The 23623-nt window shown below is 35.4% G+C and overlaps 1 protein-coding gene across 1 annotated transcript in view; it reads right to left on the reverse strand.

The window, feature by feature from the left end:
- Positions 1–489: 489 nt before the first annotated feature.
- Positions 490–23623, reverse strand: part of STT3B (STT3 oligosaccharyltransferase complex catalytic subunit B) — a 104630-nt gene continuing 81496 nt past the window's right edge. The window contains exons 6-16 of the mRNA XM_010354467.2: positions 23039–23137; positions 21224–21370; positions 20319–20367; positions 18562–18716; positions 16092–16303; positions 14526–14713; positions 13296–13467; positions 12289–12462; positions 9019–9132; positions 5331–5543; positions 490–2128 (exon numbers count right to left, since the gene is read on the reverse strand). Coding sequence (XP_010352769.2) covers positions 2048–2128; positions 5331–5543; positions 9019–9132; positions 12289–12462; positions 13296–13467; positions 14526–14713; positions 16092–16303; positions 18562–18716; positions 20319–20367; positions 21224–21370; positions 23039–23137 — 1604 coding nt within the window. The 3' untranslated portion in view covers positions 490–2047. The remainder of the gene's footprint in view (positions 2129–5330; positions 5544–9018; positions 9133–12288; positions 12463–13295; positions 13468–14525; positions 14714–16091; positions 16304–18561; positions 18717–20318; positions 20368–21223; positions 21371–23038; positions 23138–23623) is intronic.

The following is a 23623-nucleotide window of genomic DNA, read 5'->3' on the forward strand; positions in this document are numbered from 1 at the left end:
TTTGAGTCAATTATCCTACATTCCAATGTATTCACTTTTGTGCTACAAGTGCTTAAACACTTACAATATGGTATTTTACTGACAAGATACACTGAACCAAAATGTTGTTTCCTGAGAAAGGTGACGGGTCTTTCCTTTGAGATTTGTCTAATGAGAAAATTCTATACTGAGATGACATTTCATTACCAGAACTTCATGGATGGTTTTGTTAGGTTCCTATCCTTATTTACATAGAGATAAAACTCCTAGTTGGTGAGGTGTTTCCCCTCCTCAAATCCCTTCCAAAACAAAAAACAAAAACCCAAAAAACCGAGATTTTCATTCCAGGGTAAAAGGCGGCAAAATAGCTTGGTCTAAGATGAAATAATCTAAACGTGTTTCTTTCCACACATTTTCTTTACAACCTTTGTGATAGTGAACAAGGAAGGAGGAGATACGTGTTCGGTACTAATTCCTTTCAAAACCAAAAGATTTGTAAAAAAACAACGCTTAACACAAAATTTGAATTAACTTTATTTCCCCTACAGTCAACAACTTCTCTGCATTGAATTTTAAAGCAACAAAGTAAAATAAAATCCCCCAAATGACAAGGTATCAGAAATCCAGACTTCGTTACACTCTATTTGTGAAAATGTTCAGCCATTTTATTGTTCTGTAAAAGAACCATCATCTGGGTCAAAAATGAATTCTATAAATCAAAGAATATTCTACACCTTGGAAAAGAAAATCAGCAGTAACATTCTCACTGAACATTGTAAATTACATTTTTCTTCATAAAAGGTACATACTATTCTGCACTTTTCCACCAAAAGCAGTGGTGTGTTATGCTTGTTATATAAAAAAAAGTTCTATCCTGTGGCAGGAAAAACCCTTTCTCTTTCACTTTTACTAAACAACTGGAGAAAATGTTCAAGTCTGTATAAAGTTGCCTATAAGCTGGAAAGTGAACTTGTTCAATCTCCATTTACATTTTAGTGCACTTTTTGACAATTGTCACATTTTTAATAAAAGTAAGAAAATGCATATAGCATTAAAGAGTGTTTCATCAAATGCTTAAGGGATTAAAACACATGGAGCAGAGAACAAAATCACTGTGATGGATGAAACTGTTTTAAAATAAGAAAAGTCCAGGCAAAGTTGTTACAAGTCTTTTGCCATTTTGATGAGTCACAGAAAATGAACTTCGGACACCTGTCCACTTTAAGGGTTTTTTCCTTAATCTTTTGCATGTAAACATAGTGCTAACATCAGTACTAAGATACCAAAACCCCATCCTGGTAAGCAACATCCTGTGTAGTTGCCATGATTTCCAAAGAATATAAATTTAGCCCTTGAATGAACAATGTATGAAATCTGCTCTGTAAGTACCTGGTGAAAACAACTGCTAACAGCAGTAATAATGTGTCAACATAAAAAAACTACTTGAATCAATTAGCTACTCAGAGGTCCATCTTTGAAACAGCAGCTTCTTCTCAGAGCAAACAGTAAGCAATAGAAAATGTACATTTGATGAAACATTCTTTGCATTGGAGAAACATGAAAATAAATATAATTCAAGGAAGTATAATTATTTTTCTAATACGTCTTTCTCAGACCTGTACTAGTTTACTGGTTCAAGAAGCTCTCATCACTTTTTGTCACTTGTATTTTACATATTGCTATTTGGGTAATTCAAATAAAATGCAGGTCTTGTAAAAGAATAAAAACATTGACAAGTATGCATGTGCCAGGGACCAAATTAGAGGGTTCTTTGGTGCAATTAGTCCAAATTCTCAGATTTGAAGGATAATATGTACCAATAAAAAAAAATCTGCTGCTAGACATTTACAGCAGTGCTCTGTCTTGCTTCACATTGGAAATCGAAAACAGCTGTTCTCAACAAGCCAATTTTATTTTTTTAATCAGGCATTGCCAGAAAATTTTGTATATTAACCCGGACCAGTGATGGTTCTGTACCCTCTGTTGCTGTGAAACACGACATGAGCTAAAGGCAAAGACCGGTTCTCACAAGGACAACTGCTTCAAGTTAGGAACCAGAACAGTGCATTTAAACAGTCTTCTTAGATATTTTCTTGCCTTTCTTAAAAACCAGCTTATTTTTAATGTAGCCACGCTTCCTTTTGGTAGTCTATAAAAAAACAAAACACATAGCATTAATGCAGGTTTCTTACTGATTAAAAAATCTATACACACACATGGTTTACTGCACTATGACAACTTAGTAAGCTCTCTGCTCTTCTTGTGACTGGATTCCTTGAATACTTCAGTGAATGCCACTAAACTGTTAGTGGTGTTTCTTACCTGAGTACACTAACACATCTAAGGTGAAAGGACTAGGTTCCTAGACATCCTCACCTTCAAGTGAATGAATCTTCAGTTCTCTTCTCAACCAAAGAGTGCTGAGCTGTAGTTATTCAACTTTCCAGGCAAGGGAGAATACATAACACTAGACTAAGGAATCAGAAATGGTAATGCTGCTCCTGGTTTAGCCTCCAGGAAATTAGGTGTGTGCCAGAAAAACAAGTTAATTTAGTAACTCTTAAGAGTCCCTGTTTTCTGTAAAATGAGCATGACTGTAACCATCTATAAAACTGAGAGATATAATCACTTGGCACATTCTCTAAAAATAATCTTTTAGGTAAGAAAATAAGCAACTGAAAATGTAAAGCAAAACAACATTCCTTCAGTTTCATACATCTTTTAAAAATAAAATATTTTTCTTAACAATTCAGTATCCCACTAAAATACCTTTTCTTTTCTTTTCTTTTTTTTTTTTTGAGACGGAGTCTTGCTCTGTCGCCCAGGCTGGAGTGCAGTGGCGCGATCTCAGCTCACTGCAAGCTCCGCCTCCCGGGTTCCCGCCATTCTCCTGCCTCAGCCTCCCGAGTAGCTGGGACTACAGGTGCCCTCCACCTCGCCTGGCTAGTTTTTTGTATTTTTAGTAGAGACGGGGTTTCACCGTGTTAGCCAGGATGGTCTCGATCTCCTGACCTCGCGATCCGCCCGTCTTGGCCTCCCAAAGTGCTGGGATTACAGGCTTGAGCCACCGCGCCCGGCCTAAAATACTTTTAATAGACGTTTCCTAGTATTAGAAACAAATTACTGCAAATGTAGTGGTAACAAATTTCTGCAAAAATATTTATGTTAGAACCCTACAGGATAAATCATAGGCACATATGTCTTTCAATCTGATACACAGCCTGAGATATTGAAGACACCAAATATTTTTTGAAAATAAGTAATTTAATGCACCATCAAAGCTCTGGGTTAACAGAGGCAAAAGACTCGAGAGACTGACCACTCAATTCAATTTTCACATTTAAATACAACTCTCAGAAGTTTCAGAAACTGGGTAAATCCTGCATCATGTTCCTTTACTGATGATGTTCAATTCAAGACAATTTATAGTAGTTTCTAACAGGGATGAGAACACAAGGCAAAATGCAATCCTTCTTAAGGTACTAGAAATTAGCTACTGCTAACTTGTTAACCCCATTATGTTACCTTATTGTTGAACTGATTTTATTAAGGCAAAAAGAAAGAAACTTCAGAGGGTACAATTTTTAAAAATTCAAACCAGATCTAGTAGTTCCTATATTATCATTACATCCAGATCCTAACAGGATACTTTTTCTATGAGGTCTTATGATGTGCCCCAGGAATACCGAAGTGTATAATAGCCCTCAGGGTGCTTTTCTCCTACTGGCAGTGCACCATGCCAAAAAACCTTTTCTGCAGCCTGGACTATAATTTCTAGCACCTTAGTCATGCCGGCTTTGTGATGGCCGGTAAACTCTCAGAATGGATGCTGTTATGTATACCCTCCTCCTCCAAAGTCAAAACCAGGGTAGAGAAAGGAAAGTATAAAAAGCATTCCTTCATAGTGCTAGTACAAAACATCTAAACCATGGAAACCAGAACGTCAAAATACGTTATTGGCTACCAGAACATATGTTTTGGGCACACAAGACAGATTATGTTTTATTTATCCATTCACATTTATTTTGGGAAAATGATGGGAAGGCAAAAGAGGGCAAATTAAGAAAATTCACTGCCTCTGGGGTCTATATCATCAGACAAGTTCAACAGCCCTCTTTCTGCATAAAAAGTACACCTTAGTTATACTTAGATATCTTAGGAGTAACTGCTTTGAGACTAGCAGCATTTGCCTTGTGTACTGGTGTGACTCACCAGTTTCTCCTACCTCATAGCTGTGACAATCATCTGATTTCTTAATGTTATTTTACCTAAAGATGACGAGTTTTCTATGACTAACACAATGAATGTCAACTCTATGTGACATCTTTAAATACATTAGTCTAGATTTGGTAATTTACATCTGGCACATAAAATGTTCATACAAAAAGCTTCCATTGACATATCACACCATTAATATTCAGCACTTTCATAGTACAAATTAAAATCATCTGTATTTTGCATATATTTGATGTATATTTTAATAAACAAAAAGTTAAGACAGTTGTTTCAATGATATAAAATAAAATAGCTGATCTGAGCTATGTAAACCTAAGCATCCTTAAAAAACGAGAACGGAAGTTAGTCTAATAATAATCGGTATTGTAAGCATAGTACCTTATAATGAACCTTAACATTTTATCTGACTGTTCATTACTCCCCATTTCCTAGTGCTGGACAACCTATATAAATACTCATTTTTAGTCATCTTTTATAGCAAAGATTATAGATCTATTTGGCTTAAGTGAGCAATAATGACCCCCAATGAAATACTTCATATCTTATATAATATTTATTAGAAAAGAACTGCAGTAGTGTCATAATTCCTGCCTATAAGCTTTGTCACAATTACATAAAAAAATAATTATCTTAAGATAAATGATTTTTTTTGGGCTTCAGAAGGACTCACCCAATTCAAACCTATTCTTTATTCAATGAATAATAGAGTAATACCATACTAAGAATGGAACACGAAGATGCAATATAAATTTGCTCTGCTCAAAAGATGAAGAACTATTCATAATTATTTTACTTGAGAATTTAGCATTTTTACTTTCATACAGGTTTGGAAAGCAATGGCCACAACTACATCTTACTTTACAAGTCTTACCAGTCGGAATAGCACAAATCAAAGCCAGAAGGCCTCTGGAAACATCTCAGCTTGGGATAGCTGAAGTGCTCAGTTTGAAAGGAATGCTCTTGGCAGGCTAGCCTGATATTTAGTTTGTATTAATATAGAAGCCACAGTCTTTATAAATCTGGCAGATGGACATTTATTGCAATTTCCAGAAATTCTTTTTCATAAAAACCAACCAACCTTAAGTTACCCTTTAATGCCTTCACTTGGCACCCACCTTCTTTGACAAATACTTCTGTTTTGGGAAAATGTTGGTGACTCGAGGTTTGTGATCTAATGTCTCCCTGTTATCAGGTGCTTTTACTTTATATATCCTAACAAGCCAGTGTTCTGATGTAAAGGCTTCTTCCAAATGCTTGAATTTAATGTCCTTATTTCCAATCTCAGCATTACGTGTTCGGTCAAAACCTGGGGGTGTACGAAAATCCAGCTGCAAAAGTAACGTTATTACTGGGTGTTAACCACATTGGAAAACATTCAGTGTTATAAGACAGTAAATGTTATCATTACAGTAATACCTTCTCCCTTTAAACTAGGAAAACAAGTAATCTATCTTAACAGTTCTCATGTATTGCTATAGATAGGAAGAAATCAGGAAGAGAGAAACTAAGTACATCAGAGTAAGAATTTCACAAAGTCCTTAGAGTAGATGAGCATCCTAAAGTTATTAAAAAAACACACACACACTAAAACATAGAAATGAAATCTATCAAAGCCCTTTTTATAGGTATACAGAGAGAACACACCCAAGGGGCTTCTTTTTTCAGGGCCTTGCACTATCCTCTCTGCCTGGCATGTTCTTCATTCAGCTATTTTGCATGGCTGGCTCCTTTACCACCCACTTCAGGGAAATATTTTCTTGAGATTAGTGACTGACAAATCTCCTTTATTGTTTCCTTAGAGCATCTTGTTCTCATAACATACATTATTAACATGTTTACTTCCACTAAAAATTACCTGTATCTTCGACTGGGATGTAAACATGTCTTTATCTTATTCAGAGTGTAGCTTTATATCCCAATTATTATGTGTTAAATAAATGCACAAGTAAGCAAGAGATACTACATTCTGAAAGTGGGAACTACAAAGGAGGCCAAATAAAAAAACCAAATCATGAAAGGATTTATGAGGGATAAAAAGGGAAAACATAGGGAGGGAAGGAGACTTTAAGAAATTCTCAGACTGTCTTGGTGTGATGGCTCACACCTGTAATCCCAGCACTTCGGGAGGCTGAGGCAGGAGGATGGCCTGAGCCTAGGAGTTCAAGACTAGCCTGGGAAACATAGCAAGATCTTGTCTCTACAAAAAATACAAAAATTAACTGGGCATGGTGGTATGTGCCTGTAGTCCCAGCTACTGAGGAGGGGAGGTGGGAGGATCAACTGAGCTCAGGAGGTCATGGCTGCAGTGAACCATGATTGCACCACTGTACTCCAGTATGGGCCACAGAGTGAGATCCTGTCTCTGGGGGGAAAAAAAAAATTCTCAGACTAAGTTTATGTTGACATACAAATCTAGCGTAAGTAAATTAACTTTTTTTCCTTTTTTTTTTTTTTAAAAAAACAGAGACTGGGTTTCGCCATCTTGCCCAGGCTGGTCTCGAACTTCTGGGCTTAAGCAATCCTCCCACCTCATCTCCCAAAGTTCTGGGATTACAGGTGTGAGCCACCAGGCCTAGCCAAACTCAACTTTAAAACAAACATGAAAACCAGCTCTCCTTCAAATAGTGAATTACTTGTTCTTGTTTATCTATATGATAGCAAAAGTTATACTTCATATTTTAACCATATATTATTCTTGAGTCAGGTAGGCATCAAAATGAATGTATGCTGGGAACATGGCTTAAAATTATTGATAAACTTAAAAGAGAGGAAGAAAACGGTCCTTCGATGTGATCAGTAGTGAGCAGAGAAACTAGCAACAAGCCAATCAGAAAATATGGTTTCTGGGGTAACTGATTATTATAGCCAATATGCTTCTTTCTTAGCAAGAGTTTAAAGACTAAGTGTGGCTTTCAAAAGAAACTATAGACACAAATAAAAACCTAAATCTAGATTATCATCTGCTTTTTTTAAAGTCACCTACAAAGTAATTCCAAGTGAATAATGATAAAATACAATCCACTTGGAATTACTTGAAGCAACACAACAAACAGGAACACAGTATATGCTAACTATTCTGAAACTAAGTGAATATTCTAGTCCATATTAGCCACAAAGATGGTGTTTTAGAAAAGGATAAAACTTTGAGCCGGGCGCAGTGGCTCACGCCTATAATCCCAGCACATTGGGAGGCCAAGGCGGGGGGATCACGAGGTCAGATCGAGACCATCCTTGCTAACATGGTGAAACCCTATCTCTATTAAAAATACAAACAATTAGCCGGGTGTGGTGGAAGGTGCCTGTAGTCCCAGGAGAATGGCATGAACCTGGGAGGCGGAGCTTGCAGTGAGCCGAGATCACACCACTGCACTCCAGTCTGGGCAACACAGCGAGATTCCCTCTCAAAAAAAAAAAACAAAAACAAACAAACCAAAAAACAAAAAACAAAAAAACCCCAGTAAAACTTGATTCACAAATTGAAGTCCAAACATACCCCTTTAGTTTTGATAGTTATCTTGATTTCCAAAGATAGTATAAAATTAAGCAAGCAATTTTTCCTCTGCTTTATTATCAACTTAACAAGAGAGCTATACAGAAATAAGCACTTTTCAGTGAAACTAATAGTATGAAGATAGTAATTTGGGACAGACACTTATAACTAAGGACAGATTAACAATAGCAAGACAAATTTATTAAGACTGAGCGCTCAGCGCACATTATGCAGGAGAAACCTCAATGAAAAGGAACTCAAAGCAGTGGCTTAGAACTCTGGCTTATATAGCATGCTCAACAAAGAACAATACTTTTGTGGAGAAAGGACAAAGGAAAGTGGTTTTAGGCCTCCAAGATGGGGAAGTAGAAGGGTACATATATGATAAACTAATGGAGTAAGTTTTGTTTGCAGATTCCTCTGGTGCTTTCTCTGGGCTGGTAAGAGTCTTAAGAGTTGTCTCCAGTAAAGGAGAATTTGTATTCCACCTTTAGGTATAAAAGAGGTTAGACAGAGCTTTTTCTCTGTTTGCTGCTTCTAAATTGCCTTCAGCTCAAAATTAACTTTTATGTCAAAGAGGCATATTTTGGGGTGACATATTCTGGTTTCCTTAAAAATCAAGTCATCAATCCAAGCACCATTATTTACAAACAAGGAAAGAACCAAGTGGAATCCAAGGCAGATACAAATTGTCTGAGAGTTACATGACTTGACAGAACCTGATCGAAAACACAGGTTATTATGACATCAAGTCCATTGTTTCTTCTTTCTGCCACAATGCCTCTTTACACATTCACTCATTTGGTAGACCCTTAAGCTTTTGTACCACATCATTCTAATTTACTAGAAAACTCTGACCCAGACAGCTCTAGCTATTTGTGGTAATGGAGAACAGGGAGAGAGCGAACATCTGAAGTGACTATTTACTTCAATTCTTTAATTTTAAGCTTTTCTCCACCAAGCAGCAAAGTGACGTACCTAAGACACCACACTGTTTCCTAGCTAGGAGAACTCTTCTTGGAGAACAATACTTTCCAAAAGCATGAGGTCTAAAGGTGAGATGGCAAGCAAAAATTGGATTTGAGGCTACTGTTAATAAATATGTTAGAAAGAAGTCCTTGATCTAAAATTTTATTTTCTAATTTCTCACATATTAGTTTCAGAAATCTAAATTTAATGAAAAAAAAAAGACTTAGATAACCACATTTCTCTTCAGCACCATCAAAACATCATTATCCTGTTTTCTAGAGGCAAATAAGACTGTTTTAAATATTATTTTGAATGAAAATTAGAGAAAACTGGATTTAACTAACCTGCATTTCTCCAAATCTGTAGTACGACATTTTATACATAAGGCAATTCAACAAAGTAGGGGATCCTGCTTTGTCTACACGGAATTCTCCCTGTGGGGTAAAATAGTCACTTTCCTACAAGAAAGAAACCAGAAGTTCCATATTAGTTCAACTTAACATATTCAAACCTATAGTTTCCTCTTGTCATTTCCCCATAAGAATAAGCTTTTGAGGTATCATTATAAAGTCATATTCAGTTACACCTCAAAAAAATAAATCCCACCAGACTTTAAACCATGTTATAAGGCCTTAATTATTATTATTTTGGAGACAAGTTCTTGTTCTGTCATCCAGGCTGGAGTGCAGTGGCATGACTGTGGCTCACTGAAGCCTCAATCTCCTGGGCTCAAGCAATCCTCCCATTTCAGCCTCTCAAGTAGCTGGGACTACAGGCCCACAGCACCATGCCCAACTAATTTTTGCATGTTTTTGTAGAGACAGCGTTTCACCATGTTGTCCAGGCCGGTCTTCAACTACTGGGCTCAAGTGATCGGCCTCCCAAAATGCTAGGATTATAGACATGAACCACTGCGCATGGCCACTTTCATAATTTAAATAGACTGGTACCAACACCATGGCTTAATACCAGGCAGGGCTGGCTCTCTCAATTACCCATCCTCATCTCTGTTACTCCTTTTCAGAGTTTTCTTAAGTGTTCTAGCTAAATTTTTCCATATGAACTCTAAATTCAGCTTCTTTAATTGGGGAGTAGAATGTTAAAAAAACTGTGGTAATTTTTTTGGGTTAACTTATAAATTAACCTCTATGAGGAACAATTTTGGCACTCTAGGTAAAAAAAATGTAATTTCTGAGTCAGAAATTCCTTTTCTAGGAATTAACGCTACAGAGATACTTGTATATGGCCAAAATAATGAATGCAGAAAGTTATTATGCAGTTTATAAGACCAAAATATTGGAAACAATCTAAATTCCATCAATGGGGACAGGTTAAATAAATCATGGCACATACACAAAACATGCAACATACTGTGCAAATGTAAACAAAGGAATGAAGCAGCTCCCCATATTCTAATATGGAAAGACCACCAAGACATACTATGAAGTGAACAGGGCATACAACTTTCTAGAAGTAAAAATCACAGGAAAATAACCAGTGATGACCAGGGACTCTTCCCTCTCTATTTTTAACTGACAAATACATGTGTGTATATTTATGCTGAAGATCATGTTTTGAAATATGCACTGTGAAATGGCTACATCAACCTAATTAACATATGCATCAATCATACTTATTTTGTTGTAGTGAGAACACTGAAATATCTACTCTCTTAGCAACTTACAAGTACATAATGCATCGTTATTAACTACAGAGGAACTTTCTGTTTTTGTTTGTGGTGGTAGACTTGTTTGTATATCCTCTTATACTTTATTTTTGAACCACACAAAGAGGGGTAGACATTTATTGTATATCCTCTTATACTTTACTTTTGAACCATATGACTATTATCTATTCACAAAGTTTAAAAATAATTTAAGATGCACAGAAATTTAGGATTTCTGTATATATTAATGTTCAAAGCATACATTTAGAAAGAGTGATTTATCACATGTCACAGTTTTAACACTGCTAAAGCAAATCCACAAATAAAAACCACATACTGGGAGGATAAACTTTCAGAAGATTAATACAAATAAATAATGTTTACTCATCAGTTAAGGGAAACATTACAGCACTGACATTTTTGACCAGAAAATCTGAGGCTTTACAATCCCCATCACCCGACACCCGCATATATTTTCCCAAAAGATTCCTTTATTCCGGATCAGTGGCAATTACTCTTATCTTTTGTGCCTTCATCATGTAAAAGCACAATGCTGGATGTCCATCTTAGCTCACAATTTAGTAAAAGAGATAAGACAGAATCTAATACAAAACAGCAGTGGTTCCCAACCTTTTTGGCACCAGAGACCGGTTTTGTGGAAGGCAATTTTTCCACGGATGGCGGGGGGCTGGTGGTTTCTAGATGAAACCGTTCCCCCTCAGATCATCAGGCATTAGTTAGATTCTCATAAGGAACGTGCAACCTAAATCCCTTGCATGCGCAGTTCACAATAGGGTTTGTGCTCCTATGAAAATCTAACGCTGCCGCTGGTCTGATAGCAGGCGGAGCTCAGGCGGCAATACTCGCTCACCTGCCCCTCACCTCCCGCTACATGGCCCAGTTCCTAACAGGCCACGGACCAGTGCTGGTCTGCGGCCTGGGGTCTGGGGACTCCTGCAAAACAGGTATAAATAATTTGGTGATGAGTACAGATGTTGAGTATACCAGAAAAGGGCTTTTAGAGGGGGGATAAGTCTGTGGCAGGGAAAGTATTCCAGGAAAGGAATAGCAAAAACACATGTGTCAGGTGAGTCAAGGAAAGAAACCACAAGCAAGTTTCAGGGGCTGGAACATACTGGCAGAGTAGAAAAAGGTGGCAGAAGAACAAGAGACCAGCAAACGAAAGCAAAACATGAAGAGGCTTACATTCCAAGCTAAGGGGTTTACACTTTATACCAATGTTTTATCAGAGGTTGTCTATTTTGTACCAGTCCCTAGGCGGGGGCTTCAACTACTTTACTATAAATTCTCATTAAATGGCACTACAAATTCATTATCTTTGGCAAAAGATAACCTAGTCTGACTTGGTCACCATTTTAATTCCAGATCCTAGAACTAGACCTAGTGCTCAAAGTATATTATGTTGACTGGCTAAAATAACTTGCCCAAGTTGACAGTTCTAGTTTTAACTCATGTCTGTCTGGTTTTAAGGTCCCTTCCCTTAATCTATTGACATCTTTTGAGCCTAAAAGTAACATGATCAATTTCATCTTATACTGGGAGGGAGGAAACAAGATAAGGCAAAGCTAGCAATTTCAAGGTTACTATCCTATTTCAGGTTTACAAGCATAAGGGTCAGTATTAGAGTAGAAGCAATGGAAATGGAAAGAAAGGGATGACGTGAGAGGCTGTGAAGAGACGTAAAAGTAAGAAGTCTTGGCAAGGGACTGCTTCATAGGGGAGAATGGAAATATTAGTTCCATTTTGAGTTCAAAAAGTTTTAATCTAGGAAATGCCTCTAGTATCTTTAATAAATAGTAAAGTCAGGGTAAGGAACTAATCTGAGGGATAGGATGATGAAACAAATACAATGCAATTATCAGGATCAGAGAATTACTTGGACACAGTGAGCTATCTTTCACATACCTGGAATTATCTAGTTTCTTACCCGAATGTCTTTGGGATGTTCCCCTTCGGCTATCCTAACCATCCAAAGAAACTTGTTGATATCATCACCAGAATAGCCAATAACCCCTCCAAAAATAACCAAAACATAATCTACATCTAGAGTCCTCATGATTTTATAGGCTGCTGTTTCATTAGAAGACATAGCTTTTCCCACCTGCAGAATTTTAAAAAAAATGAGAATGTTTTTGATTACTCCCACATTCAAAAAAATCAATGTATATTTTTACTACAACATGGAATTTTTTTGGCAGAAATGATTTCCTATGAATTCAACAAATGCATTGAAATTTATGAACCTCTCAACTATAACTAATTTATAGTCAAAAATCAGAATACATGTTCTAATATTTTGCTAATAATTAAGTTCTATGACATCAACATTTTATGATGAAAACAGGCAAGCTTAGAAGAAACAACTTCTCATAACTGCAGACCAGGGCTGGCCAGTGATCTTGCTAGCACACACATTTCTTCTCCCCAGTCTAGCACACATCTGATAATTAGCTACAACAGTAATACAAATAAAATTCACTTGGTTAAGACTACTCTTTGTATTAAAATCTTTGAAGTACAAAGAAGTGATTACATTAATCTATGTAGATCAGTTGTTTAATAGCTAGAGTAACAGTCTGCCTATCCGTAAAATACAGTGCATTTACTTTACATATTTGCAAATAATTTTTAGTTTATAACATGAAAAATACAAGCCAAACACTTTAAGTTTCAGATTTTGTCTAATTCTTTAGTAAGCTAAATTTATCATAAAATCTACCAGAAATCAGCCTGTAATTCTGAATGACAGTACCATTCTTAAAAAGAAAATAAATAAGCACAACTTGAACTCACTTTATTGAATATGTGTGTAAAAAAAGTACTTTGAGAATTCAGCAGAGTACTTTTCATCCACATTTTTCCTAGTCACAAGTGAAGCCTGATTGCTAAAGAGTCAACAGAGATTTTTTAATCTTGTGTTTATTAAATCCTTACCAGTGCTATGTGGCTGTTATTCCAGGTGTTATTATCCACCAACGTAGTTCTATTAGCCATTCCAGCTATCTGATAGCCATAATCCCACCAAGACATTACTCGTGCATGTTCATCTGTATTTTGCCTTAGCCAAAAGTAAGCTTCTCTAAAATCATCTAAGATATTCCTGGTGCTGAAAAGAATCACAATACTCTTTTAAATGAGATGTCACAAATGTGAAGAGGCTAACTTAAAATCTTGAGGTATTAAACCACTGAATGCGTTTAGATTTTAAGGATGGTAGTTATTAAATAAAAGCCTCTACCGATGAGAAAAAAAATAGTGAAACAATGAAGAGCTAGACTAGTGTTATTCAAACTATGTGTGTGTGCACAAACCACCTGCATATCTTGTATTTAAAAAAAAAAAAGCAAAAAAAGCCAATTCTGATTCAGTAGTTCTGGGGTAGGGCTTATTAGTGTACAAGCCTAATAAGCTCCCAAGTGAAACAGTAGTTGAAAGCCATGGCAACACATATATCAGCTGTTCTTACATTTTAGCTGCATCCGAATCACCCGGGTCTGTTAAGTCAGCCTGCTAGGCCCCAGCCCCAGGTTTCTAATTCTGTAACATTAGGATGAGGTCAAGAATTTGCATTTCTAACAAGTTTCATGTTAATGATGATGCTGTGTGTACGAAGACTACACACTTGAGAAAAACTGATGTATACGAATGATTATGCACGCAGAAATACTCTGGAAAAGAGCATGAAATACAATGATTACTACCGATGACACTAAGGTGGAGGAGAGGACAAAGAAAGGTAGATTCAAATGCAGAGCTTCACAGAGAGCAGAGAAGGCAGAGACTGGCGGGGGCGGGGGCGGGGGTGGGGGCGAGTGCTCGGGGATGGTTAATAGGTACGAACACAACAGGGTGATTACAGTAAAAAATAATTTAATTGTACATTTAAAAATAAGACTGTAACTTGATCGTTTGTAACTGAAAGGATAAATACTTTAGGGGATGGAAACCCCATTTTACACGTGATTATTACACATGCCTGTATCAAAAGACATAAATAGAATGTACCCCATAAAATATGTATTTACTGCGTACTTACAACAATTAAAAAATTAAAAACAAAAACACAAATGCAAAATCTCACAAACAACATTCCATTTTTAAATTATATCCTTTGAGACAAAGAAAAAGTGTAAGTATAAACTGTTTTTGTATCTATTTTCTTACCCATCATGATTGTATGAGGCCAGGACTACACTTGGACTAGAGTAAGCATTGCTTGTGACCCAGGTACAGTGGACAGCAAACATCATCAATAGCATCAGCATCAACATGGTGACAATGCTTTTTATATTAGGGCCTAATCCCTCTTCAGTTTTTTCCTGTTCAGTTACATGTTTCCTCACTTTACCTGCCTGAAGATATTAAAAAAAATTGGTTAGACAAATTCATTATTTGACTTGCTTCATTAAGACACTCAATGGAAAAAGTTCAGAGACTGTTTATCAATTTAATTCCATGACTCAGAAAATGTATAACCATCAGGATATTCTGATGTGGTTGATGGAGTGTTTTCTAAAGTCAAATGTGAATCAGGTTTCCTGGGAATATACCAATCCAGAAGCTGGTCATAGAGCAAAATAATTATCTACAGTAAGAAGCTCCTTTCAAACCCAGTTGTCCTTGCACTTTAATTAAATACAAAGGAGATTAACCAAACGACCCCATTGTTGTGAAATCCTAATAGGTAAATTCTTATAAAATCTTAATTCCACATCCTGAAAATGGCAATGCTCAGCTATAATTTTGACCATGTACCATTTTAGTACAGGAAAAAACTGCATTAACAGAATCAGTCTTCCAATTTCCAAACCCTAAAACCAACAGACTTGTTAAAACTACAATTACCTTAAAAAATCAACTTCCCCAACAAAAAAGGGAAGAGAGAATATAAAAAGTCACAATTTCTAAATTTCAAGGCTGGTTAAGAAACCACAAAGCAACAACAAAAAAAACCCAACGATAACAACAAACACAAAAATCAGGAATGTGGGTTTATTAACACAAATCTTGACAAATTAAATTCATCTTACAGAAGGAAAGAATTTCAAAGTTAATACCGATACTGGGAAGTTTAATTTCTTATTGGTATTTTAAAACCTAGGCAATATTCAAATAGCAAAGCTTAATATGTCATCCAAGACAAGTGCTCTAATTCTTACAAGTCCTTTTCACACTTGCACCAACTGAGAAACTATAGATTAAAAACAAATTACCTTGTATTGGCCAGTTACCGATTGCTAACGAACTGGAGGGTTTTAAAAAAGGCATTTTGCTCCCACCATTTTACTGTTCACCCAACCAAATATCACTTCCAAAATATTTTGGAAGTATACACTGAGTATGGACCTGAAGAATAAGCACTTGTCTGTCCACACGGTTTCAGAAAGGTTTACAGTGCCAAATGTTATGTAATTTAGTAGAGCATCAAGTTTTTGCTCTCAAAAATGGAAGGGTATATTAACAAGGGTATATATATCTTAAGTATTCAGATAACAAATGATCAAAAAGAAGTAAGAATTCCTTCTCTGATTACATTCTGTTTTCTAACTCTGGGCTAAAAGACTGACCAGGATTCACATTTTGAGGCAAACAGTGAAGACCAACTAGAAAAGTCAAGAGTTTGTCAAAATCATCATTTAATAACATTTCTTGATATGTATAGTTCTTACTGTGGTGGAAAAATTAAGAAAGTACATAGACAATTTAAAGGCCTTACTTTAGATTCCCCACCTTATCATACAAATTTCCTGGATTTCTTTTGTCATCCTCATCACTGCTGTCCTCCACAGGTGGATTTTCCCTTTTCATGTCATCCCCCAAATAGTGCTCAAAAACATTTGAAAAGGCAATTGCAGACAGCATACACACGACTGGAGTCAAAGTCAACATCAGTCGCACCATCACTCCAGCAAAGTAGACAGCACTGATTGCATATAGAGCAACTGCAAAGACAAATTCTCTTACAATATGTCGGAGGGAAAAAGTTCCCAGGAAACTGAACTAGATACTTAAAACCACACTATAAAACCAATCTGGAATTATATAAATGTCTCACAAACGATCTAATTGTTTCTAAATTGATACTACTGACCAACTGATTAATTAGCCATATTTAGAAATTATAGCTAGTGTTCACTAAATAAAATCTACATATCCACAGTTTAGAAAAATGTATATTATTCTAATTTAATTAGTTATGAAGAATTAGACTTAATTCATTATTTGTCAATAACATCATAAAAAATCCATAGCTGGCAGATAAAAACGTATTTGTGCATGACATCCCCAGGCAAAATAAATACATAGATTTTAAATCTATAAAAAACCAGTGCCAAAATCTGGCACGAAGCCTGCTTTAAAAACAAAAACGGGATGAGAAGAACATAAGTTATTAATCAAAGGAGTAACCGGCAAAATTACTGCCAAGAAACTTAAAAAAAAATTTTGAAACAAATTTCCAATAGCCAGAGCTTTCTGGATAACGTGCTAATAACCACAGGAAAAGGCTCTATTTCTGGCTGAAGGCTATGTATGACTTCACAAATTCAGTGAGTCACGTGAGCTCCTATCTTACCTGACGCTAATTTTTTTCTGACTAAAAAGTATATCACGTCATATTCTTAAGTGTGTATCTCCATGCATTTGTATATATACACACCCGTGTAACTACAACCCATAATGATATAGAACATTTTTATATGTCCTCATGCCTCTTCTCAGTCAATAACTATCCCCTCCCCTACAAAGAAAGGTAACCACTATTTAGACTTCTAAAAAATTAGTATTCTTTATTCTTGAACTTTACAGGAATGTAATCACATAAAAATGTTCTCTTTTGTATTGGCTTCTCTTATTTCCCCATCCTTTTCTTTCATTGATTGATGTGTTGTATTCCACTACAGATATATAAAAATTTATTCATTCTACTGCCGATGACTTTGGAATATTTACTATTAGGGGTTACTGTAGATAAAATTACTAGTGCATTCTTACACATGCCTTCTGGTAGATATATGCACTCACTTATCTTAGATATATGCATAGGAATGGGATTACTGAATCATGAGGTTTAAGTTAAAGCTTCTTGAATGATGCAGTATTAACAGGGCCTTATCCAGGGTCCATTAACCTAGAGAAGAATGAGTGTGCCATCCTTTAAACTGAACCCCTACAAGTGCTGTTCTTTCTTTCCTGATTCATATGTCACTCATGGTCCAGGCCCCATAACTGTACAAGTTTCTAGCACTACAAATTACTGACTGGTGTGATCCTGTGCATGTGATAAAGCTTTTCTCAGTTTCAGTTTTTATCTTATACCAAACAACCACGGCATATTTCATGTGTGATTAAATCACGTACAAGCTTTTGATATCTACTTATTTTGTCCACTTACATTAGAAATATCAAATCCTAAATACTTGGCTTTTAAATATTTTGTATTTCAAGTCTTATTAGTTGGAAATATACAAATCTATCAATGAAGAGGATGTTTACTGAAAGGTGATCCTTATTCTGTTATAAAATGGACTTTGCTCTGAAATCTGGAAGATGAATGTCCCTAAAAGCTTCTTTCTAAATAAAATTTTACTCAGAAAACAAAGTCAAGGCTATTGTCAACAAAGTTAAAATTTTCAGTTCTCAAACACAAACCATAATAACATTAACCTCTCAGAAACCATAATATACTAGTCCTAAATTAAACCAATCAAAATACTTAATACAAATTCAATGAATTTTTTTTTTTTTTTTTTTTTTTTGAGACAGAGTCTCGCTCTGATTCCCAGGGTGGAGTGCAGTGGCTTGATCTTCACTCACTGCAACCTCTGCCTCCCAGGTTCAAGTAATTCTCCTGCCTCAGTCTCCTGAGTAGCTGGGATTATAGGCATGTGCCACTATGTTCGGCTAATTTTTGTATTTTTGGTAGAGACAAGGTTTCACCATGTTGGCCAGGCTGCTCTCGAACTCCTGACCTCAGGTGATCCACCTGCCTTGGCCTCCCAAAGTGCTGGGATTACAGGCGTGTGCCACCATGCCCGGCCTCTCAATGAATTTTTCTTGGTTAAGCACTATGCAAAATAAGGGAGAAAATTTATGTCAAATATACAGAGTCAAACAAAGAGAAACAATAATTTAAAGTAAATAATCTCAAAAAGAAAAATAACTATTCCACATCAAAGTATTCATTAAAAACCTCTCTTACCAAATACTCTTTCATCGTTGATATTTTTGATGCAGAACCAAAGGCCTGCTGGGAAGGTACACACAAGAATATGTAGATCAAAGAAGAAAGACACCCAAGTCGTAGGTTGATGCTCAGACACTGATGCAATAATTGGAATGTGTATTTTTGCATACCTGGTATTAAAAAAGTTAATATTGTTTACAATTAAGTGATAAAACAGGAATTCCTTTTAGATGAAGAAATCTTGTTTGGTTGTATAAATGGTACCTACTCCCTACCCCTTCTGATTTAAATATACCTTCCAAGGTAACCAGCTATACTGGATATAAACCTGTTTGGTCTACGTTGTTAAAACTAAAACTAATATGCCACCTGTAAAATTGAGAGAATTATCTAAATCCAGACATAAGAATGTTGGCTCTGAATTCCAATACAAAAATCGCTGTTCAAATGGCAATTTGTTGTGCAGTTTAAGTCAGCATTTTTCATGTTTGCATCAACGAGTCTCATTACCTTTTGGAATTATTACTACAGACTGAATATCCTTTATCTGAAATGCTTAGAACCAGCAGTGTTTCAGATTTTAGAATATTGGCATTATACTTACCAGTTCAGCATCTCTAATCTGAAATTCTGAAATGCTTCAATAAGCATTTCCTTTCAACATCATGTTGGTGCTCAAAAAGTTTATGATTTTAGAGCATTTCAGATTTTAAATACTCAACCTGCAGCAGAAAAACTTTACCCAATAATTACACCTTACACAAAGACGATGCCTTGCTTGACACGAAGCTGGCATGGAGGCAAGTGAAGGAGATGGAAAGAACTGAAAAAATTATTACTGAAACACTCTGAGATTCTAAAGTAGTCAATTAAAGTTTAGAAATTAAGAATAAATGTAACTGCACAAGTTAACCAAGCAATTTAACCTAATCAGAATAACAGTCTATAACTTGGGTTATCCTTCAAATTCGTTAGTGATTCATAGGCTGAACTCTTGGAAGTATGTGTCTAATTGTTAGTTCCAGTCACTCATGCATAATTTGCTCATGTCCTTTAATTAGACCTGGACACAAGTCCTTCTGGTATCACATCAGAAAGCATGTCTGTTCAATAAATTTTTATTGAGCCACCTGGGGAGTAACAAGACAGAACAGCAGAAACAGAGGAGGGGCATAAATTATAATCAATAGATGTTTTCTAATCTCCAGGAAAACATTTTAGAGACAAAAAGTTTTACTGAACTAGTCTAATTCAAAACCAAATGTATTAACTCATTTTCTAACAGCATTCTAGAAAAACCCCACAACAGATATATACTCTGTTTCACAGATTTAAAAAACTTAGATCAGATGGTATTAGAAAAAAATTAAACTTTCTTCCTATCTATGGCAATTAAATTATAACATAGTATCCTTAACAATTCTTAAGAATAAAAAATTATTACTAAAGATGAAAATGTTTTATGTTAGGTAAAAGAAAAATCAATCTTTAAATTGCACAAAGTTTACCTAAATATTCTTACAAACAAAACGGAAACAAGGAGTTGCCCATGCAGAACAGAAATACACAATGTACATTTCATACTAAAGGTACATTCAAAACAGGTATCATAACAAGATAAAATACAAGGAATTTCACATTTACTAAACTAGCATCTTTGGTACTTTAGAAATGTTGCCCAAGAACTGAATGAAACACTGACAAAACAGATAAAAACAAAGGAAAAGGGGTATTTCAATAAATATGATGCCAAACAACATAACTGCACTTACCCAGTATCCCACAATGAATAAAACCTGCCACTCCATGGTGCAATGTAACCTTGCAAGGAAAAACACAGAGGAAATTAATCTGCCTTTTTATTATTTTGTAAATCTCTTATTGCCTTTATGTTTATTATTAATTATAGATAGACTTAAACTAATGTTCGAAGAATTTTCAGTTTGCATTTATAGATGTGTTTCGGACAGTTGGCGGTCAGAAAAAATAAGGTAGTGATCAAATAAAAATAATATCCATGGAGAATCCATTTCCAGAGAAACACACTTGAGATAAAGCTGTACAAAGTTTTCCAATTCTTTAAGCTTTTAGTTGACTAACAATGCTAAGGCATTAAACAAGACCAGATCATTTTTTTAAAAAAAAGCAGCGGGGTGGCAGGGGGAAGGGAGTTTCTAAATGATCTAATTCGTATGCCATATCCCACTAGATAAATTCAAAGATGATTTTAAACACTCATGGCTTTTACATTAATTTGACAGAATAAATTTAGAAATAATTTGATTTGTTTCTAAGGACTGGTAAATCAAGGTTAGAGGGTAACATACAATCCAGAAGCAGACTGAAACTGATTCTGTTAGTAAACTGCTGAAAAGTAGGGGAGAAAGAGGGAGTGTGTGTGCATGCAAGAGAAAGTGAGCATATAGCAGGTAAATAACAGTTCTGATTGTTTTTTTTTCTTTTTATAGTTTGGGCCTATTCATCCAGCAAGAGAAGGATGCTTTAAAGTAGATTTATCAGAGCTTGACACCACAAAATTAATACACACTGTTCAAAAAAAGAAAAATAAAAAAATCACTTTGTAGTCATGCTATTACTCAGATTTTAGAACCTTTGGCTATTATTCTTATATTGTTTGTATAGACAATATTCACATCCTACAGGTGGTAACACCTACCTGTATAAGTCAAATAGATGACACTAAGGAACACAGCACCTGCAGCTAGTGATACACCCAAAAAGAAAAGGGTCTGGAACTCTTGTTTTGTTAATCGGTCTCTCAGATACTGCAAGAAAGCATAAGCTTGCAGCAATGCAAAGACACCTAATTAAAGAAAAGGGTCATAAAATCAACAAAGCAGTTTTCCAAGGCTATTTAAAAACTTTCATTCGAAAGAGCTTCTTCGAATGTCCTGTACCATTCATATCAGAGACTAGTTATTTCATTTAGCCAACATTTCCTTTGTCAAATGACAGTTGCCCAACTAATACATCCAAAAAATTGTGACTTTTTTTGTTTTTAAATCATCAGACTCCTCACACATGTACCAGGCCGAAGGGGGAAAAATCCCATTTGAGTAACAAGCCAGTTTAACACATTAAGTTCCTCCCTTTTCCCTATATTTTAGGGGGGTTTTCTGGGGTGGAGGGAAGTAATTTTTAAAAATCATGGAAAAACAATTCTCCGATTTGTTTTGCTGAAGGATACAAAGACTTAGGATCAGGATAATCTTGATATATAGTTACTATTTATAACTGAGTAATAAGATGTGACCTTAATTACACATTTAGACAGGATTCTAAATTAGCATCAGGGCTCACGCCAAATTATGGCATCTTGGCATTTGAGAAACCAGCAGAAGCTGGGAAGTCTTTCTCATCTTTTCTGTTTGTTCTCCCTTGAGGCAGGTCATAAAATAATTCTCTGACTTTCCTGTAAGTAGGTTATAAGATCCTCATTCCAGAGGGGTCCTTCTACTACCCAGAGGAAAAGATGAAGACACAAGAGACACCAAGAAGAATATGAACAAATAGGCCTTAAGTTCTTCCCAGTCTATTGCCATTAGATCATACTTCTCTTTGTCCACTCTTCATCAAACCTAAGCATAAAAATACAGTTTTCCTGCCTTTTAAAAATTTTCACTTCTGAAGACTTTTGTGTCATGTAAAATTTATGCTTTTCTCTTAATCTGTCTTTCATTAGAGATAACAATCTTTTCTCCCCTACATTAGTAAATACAAAGGTGAGTGCTAAGATATACAAAACTAAAGGAGTAATTGCAAAAACGGATTCTCAAAAAGTACAAAACATGATACAAAAACATTAAACTATTATAAAACTTTGAACAAAGAGGGTGTAAGAATCCTCAACCATCTAGAACATTAATTTTAAAAAATAAATTTAATTCTAAGGGTTGTTTTTTAAAAGTCCATTTTACAATGGTTAAATAAGTATTATCAAAGATTTAGAGTTTAGGAAATGTTGTAATACGTATGTGTAAAGACAGGTGACTGTGTATCTACATAGACATTCTATTCATTATTGTGTACACAACACTAAATACACATCTATCTGTGTCTCAAATTACTACTTGGTAAAGTGATGCCATCCATTCAGAAATCTAAGTATAACAGTAAGTTAGTGATTCTTAACTATTCTGGGAAGATGGGGATTAATTCAGACTCCACTGAGAATCTGATAATAAACTCTATAGAAACACCATGTCTGAAAGTTATATATTGCTATCTACATAATATCAGTGTACAGATGTTACAAATAAAATAACTACCCACAGACTTCCAATGGGTCATGAACCTTGCAATGAGAATCTCTGATAAAATTTTTATCTACAGATTTCCCATAATTGTGACTCAGATTACTTTGGTTGTCATTGCAACAACTAAAATGATCAAAAACTGTCATCTCTTGGAAGACTGCCAATCACATGTCCACATATTCTTTACAAGAAGGAAAATTCGTATTTCTTCATACCTGCAGCTGCCATGTGTTCACTTGTTCTGATTGGCTGGAATCCCACAAAAGGTATCTGCATGGATAATATTAAACCCACAATGTAGAAAGTGCTATATGCTATAAAGACAAAATAGGAAACAAGGACAATTTACTACTACCATTAATTACCTAAAACATAAAAGTGTATGTAAATTCAGATAAAGTATTAACTGAACTTAAGAACAGAATCTTGAAATGACTTTTATTAGATGTACATTTGTTAACCATATATTACAGATTGTGAATATTCTATCCATTTTCAAAAAAATTAGTACTGTATTTTGCAGATCATTACAACAGTTTGTGAGACTTGTGTTGCATTCCTTTCCCAGAAATGGAATCAAGTTTGTTTTGATCTACCATTAGTAATCATTAATATGACTCAAGAAGCTAAGTAATATATAAATAAAATTAAGTAAATACCAGTCCTATTGGCATTAATCCAAAATACACATGACTTAATACTCATCACCACTGCCAGCATGTGTGAATACCTGCTACTGTCTCAAAAGCTCTCAAGTATTTCCTACCTTTTTATTATCCCATAATACTCTTTGTATAGTA

Source organism: Rhinopithecus roxellana, chromosome 1, assembly GCF_007565055.1.
Source record: "Rhinopithecus roxellana isolate Shanxi Qingling chromosome 1, ASM756505v1, whole genome shotgun sequence".
Classification (NCBI taxonomy): domain Eukaryota; kingdom Metazoa; phylum Chordata; class Mammalia; order Primates; family Cercopithecidae; genus Rhinopithecus; species Rhinopithecus roxellana.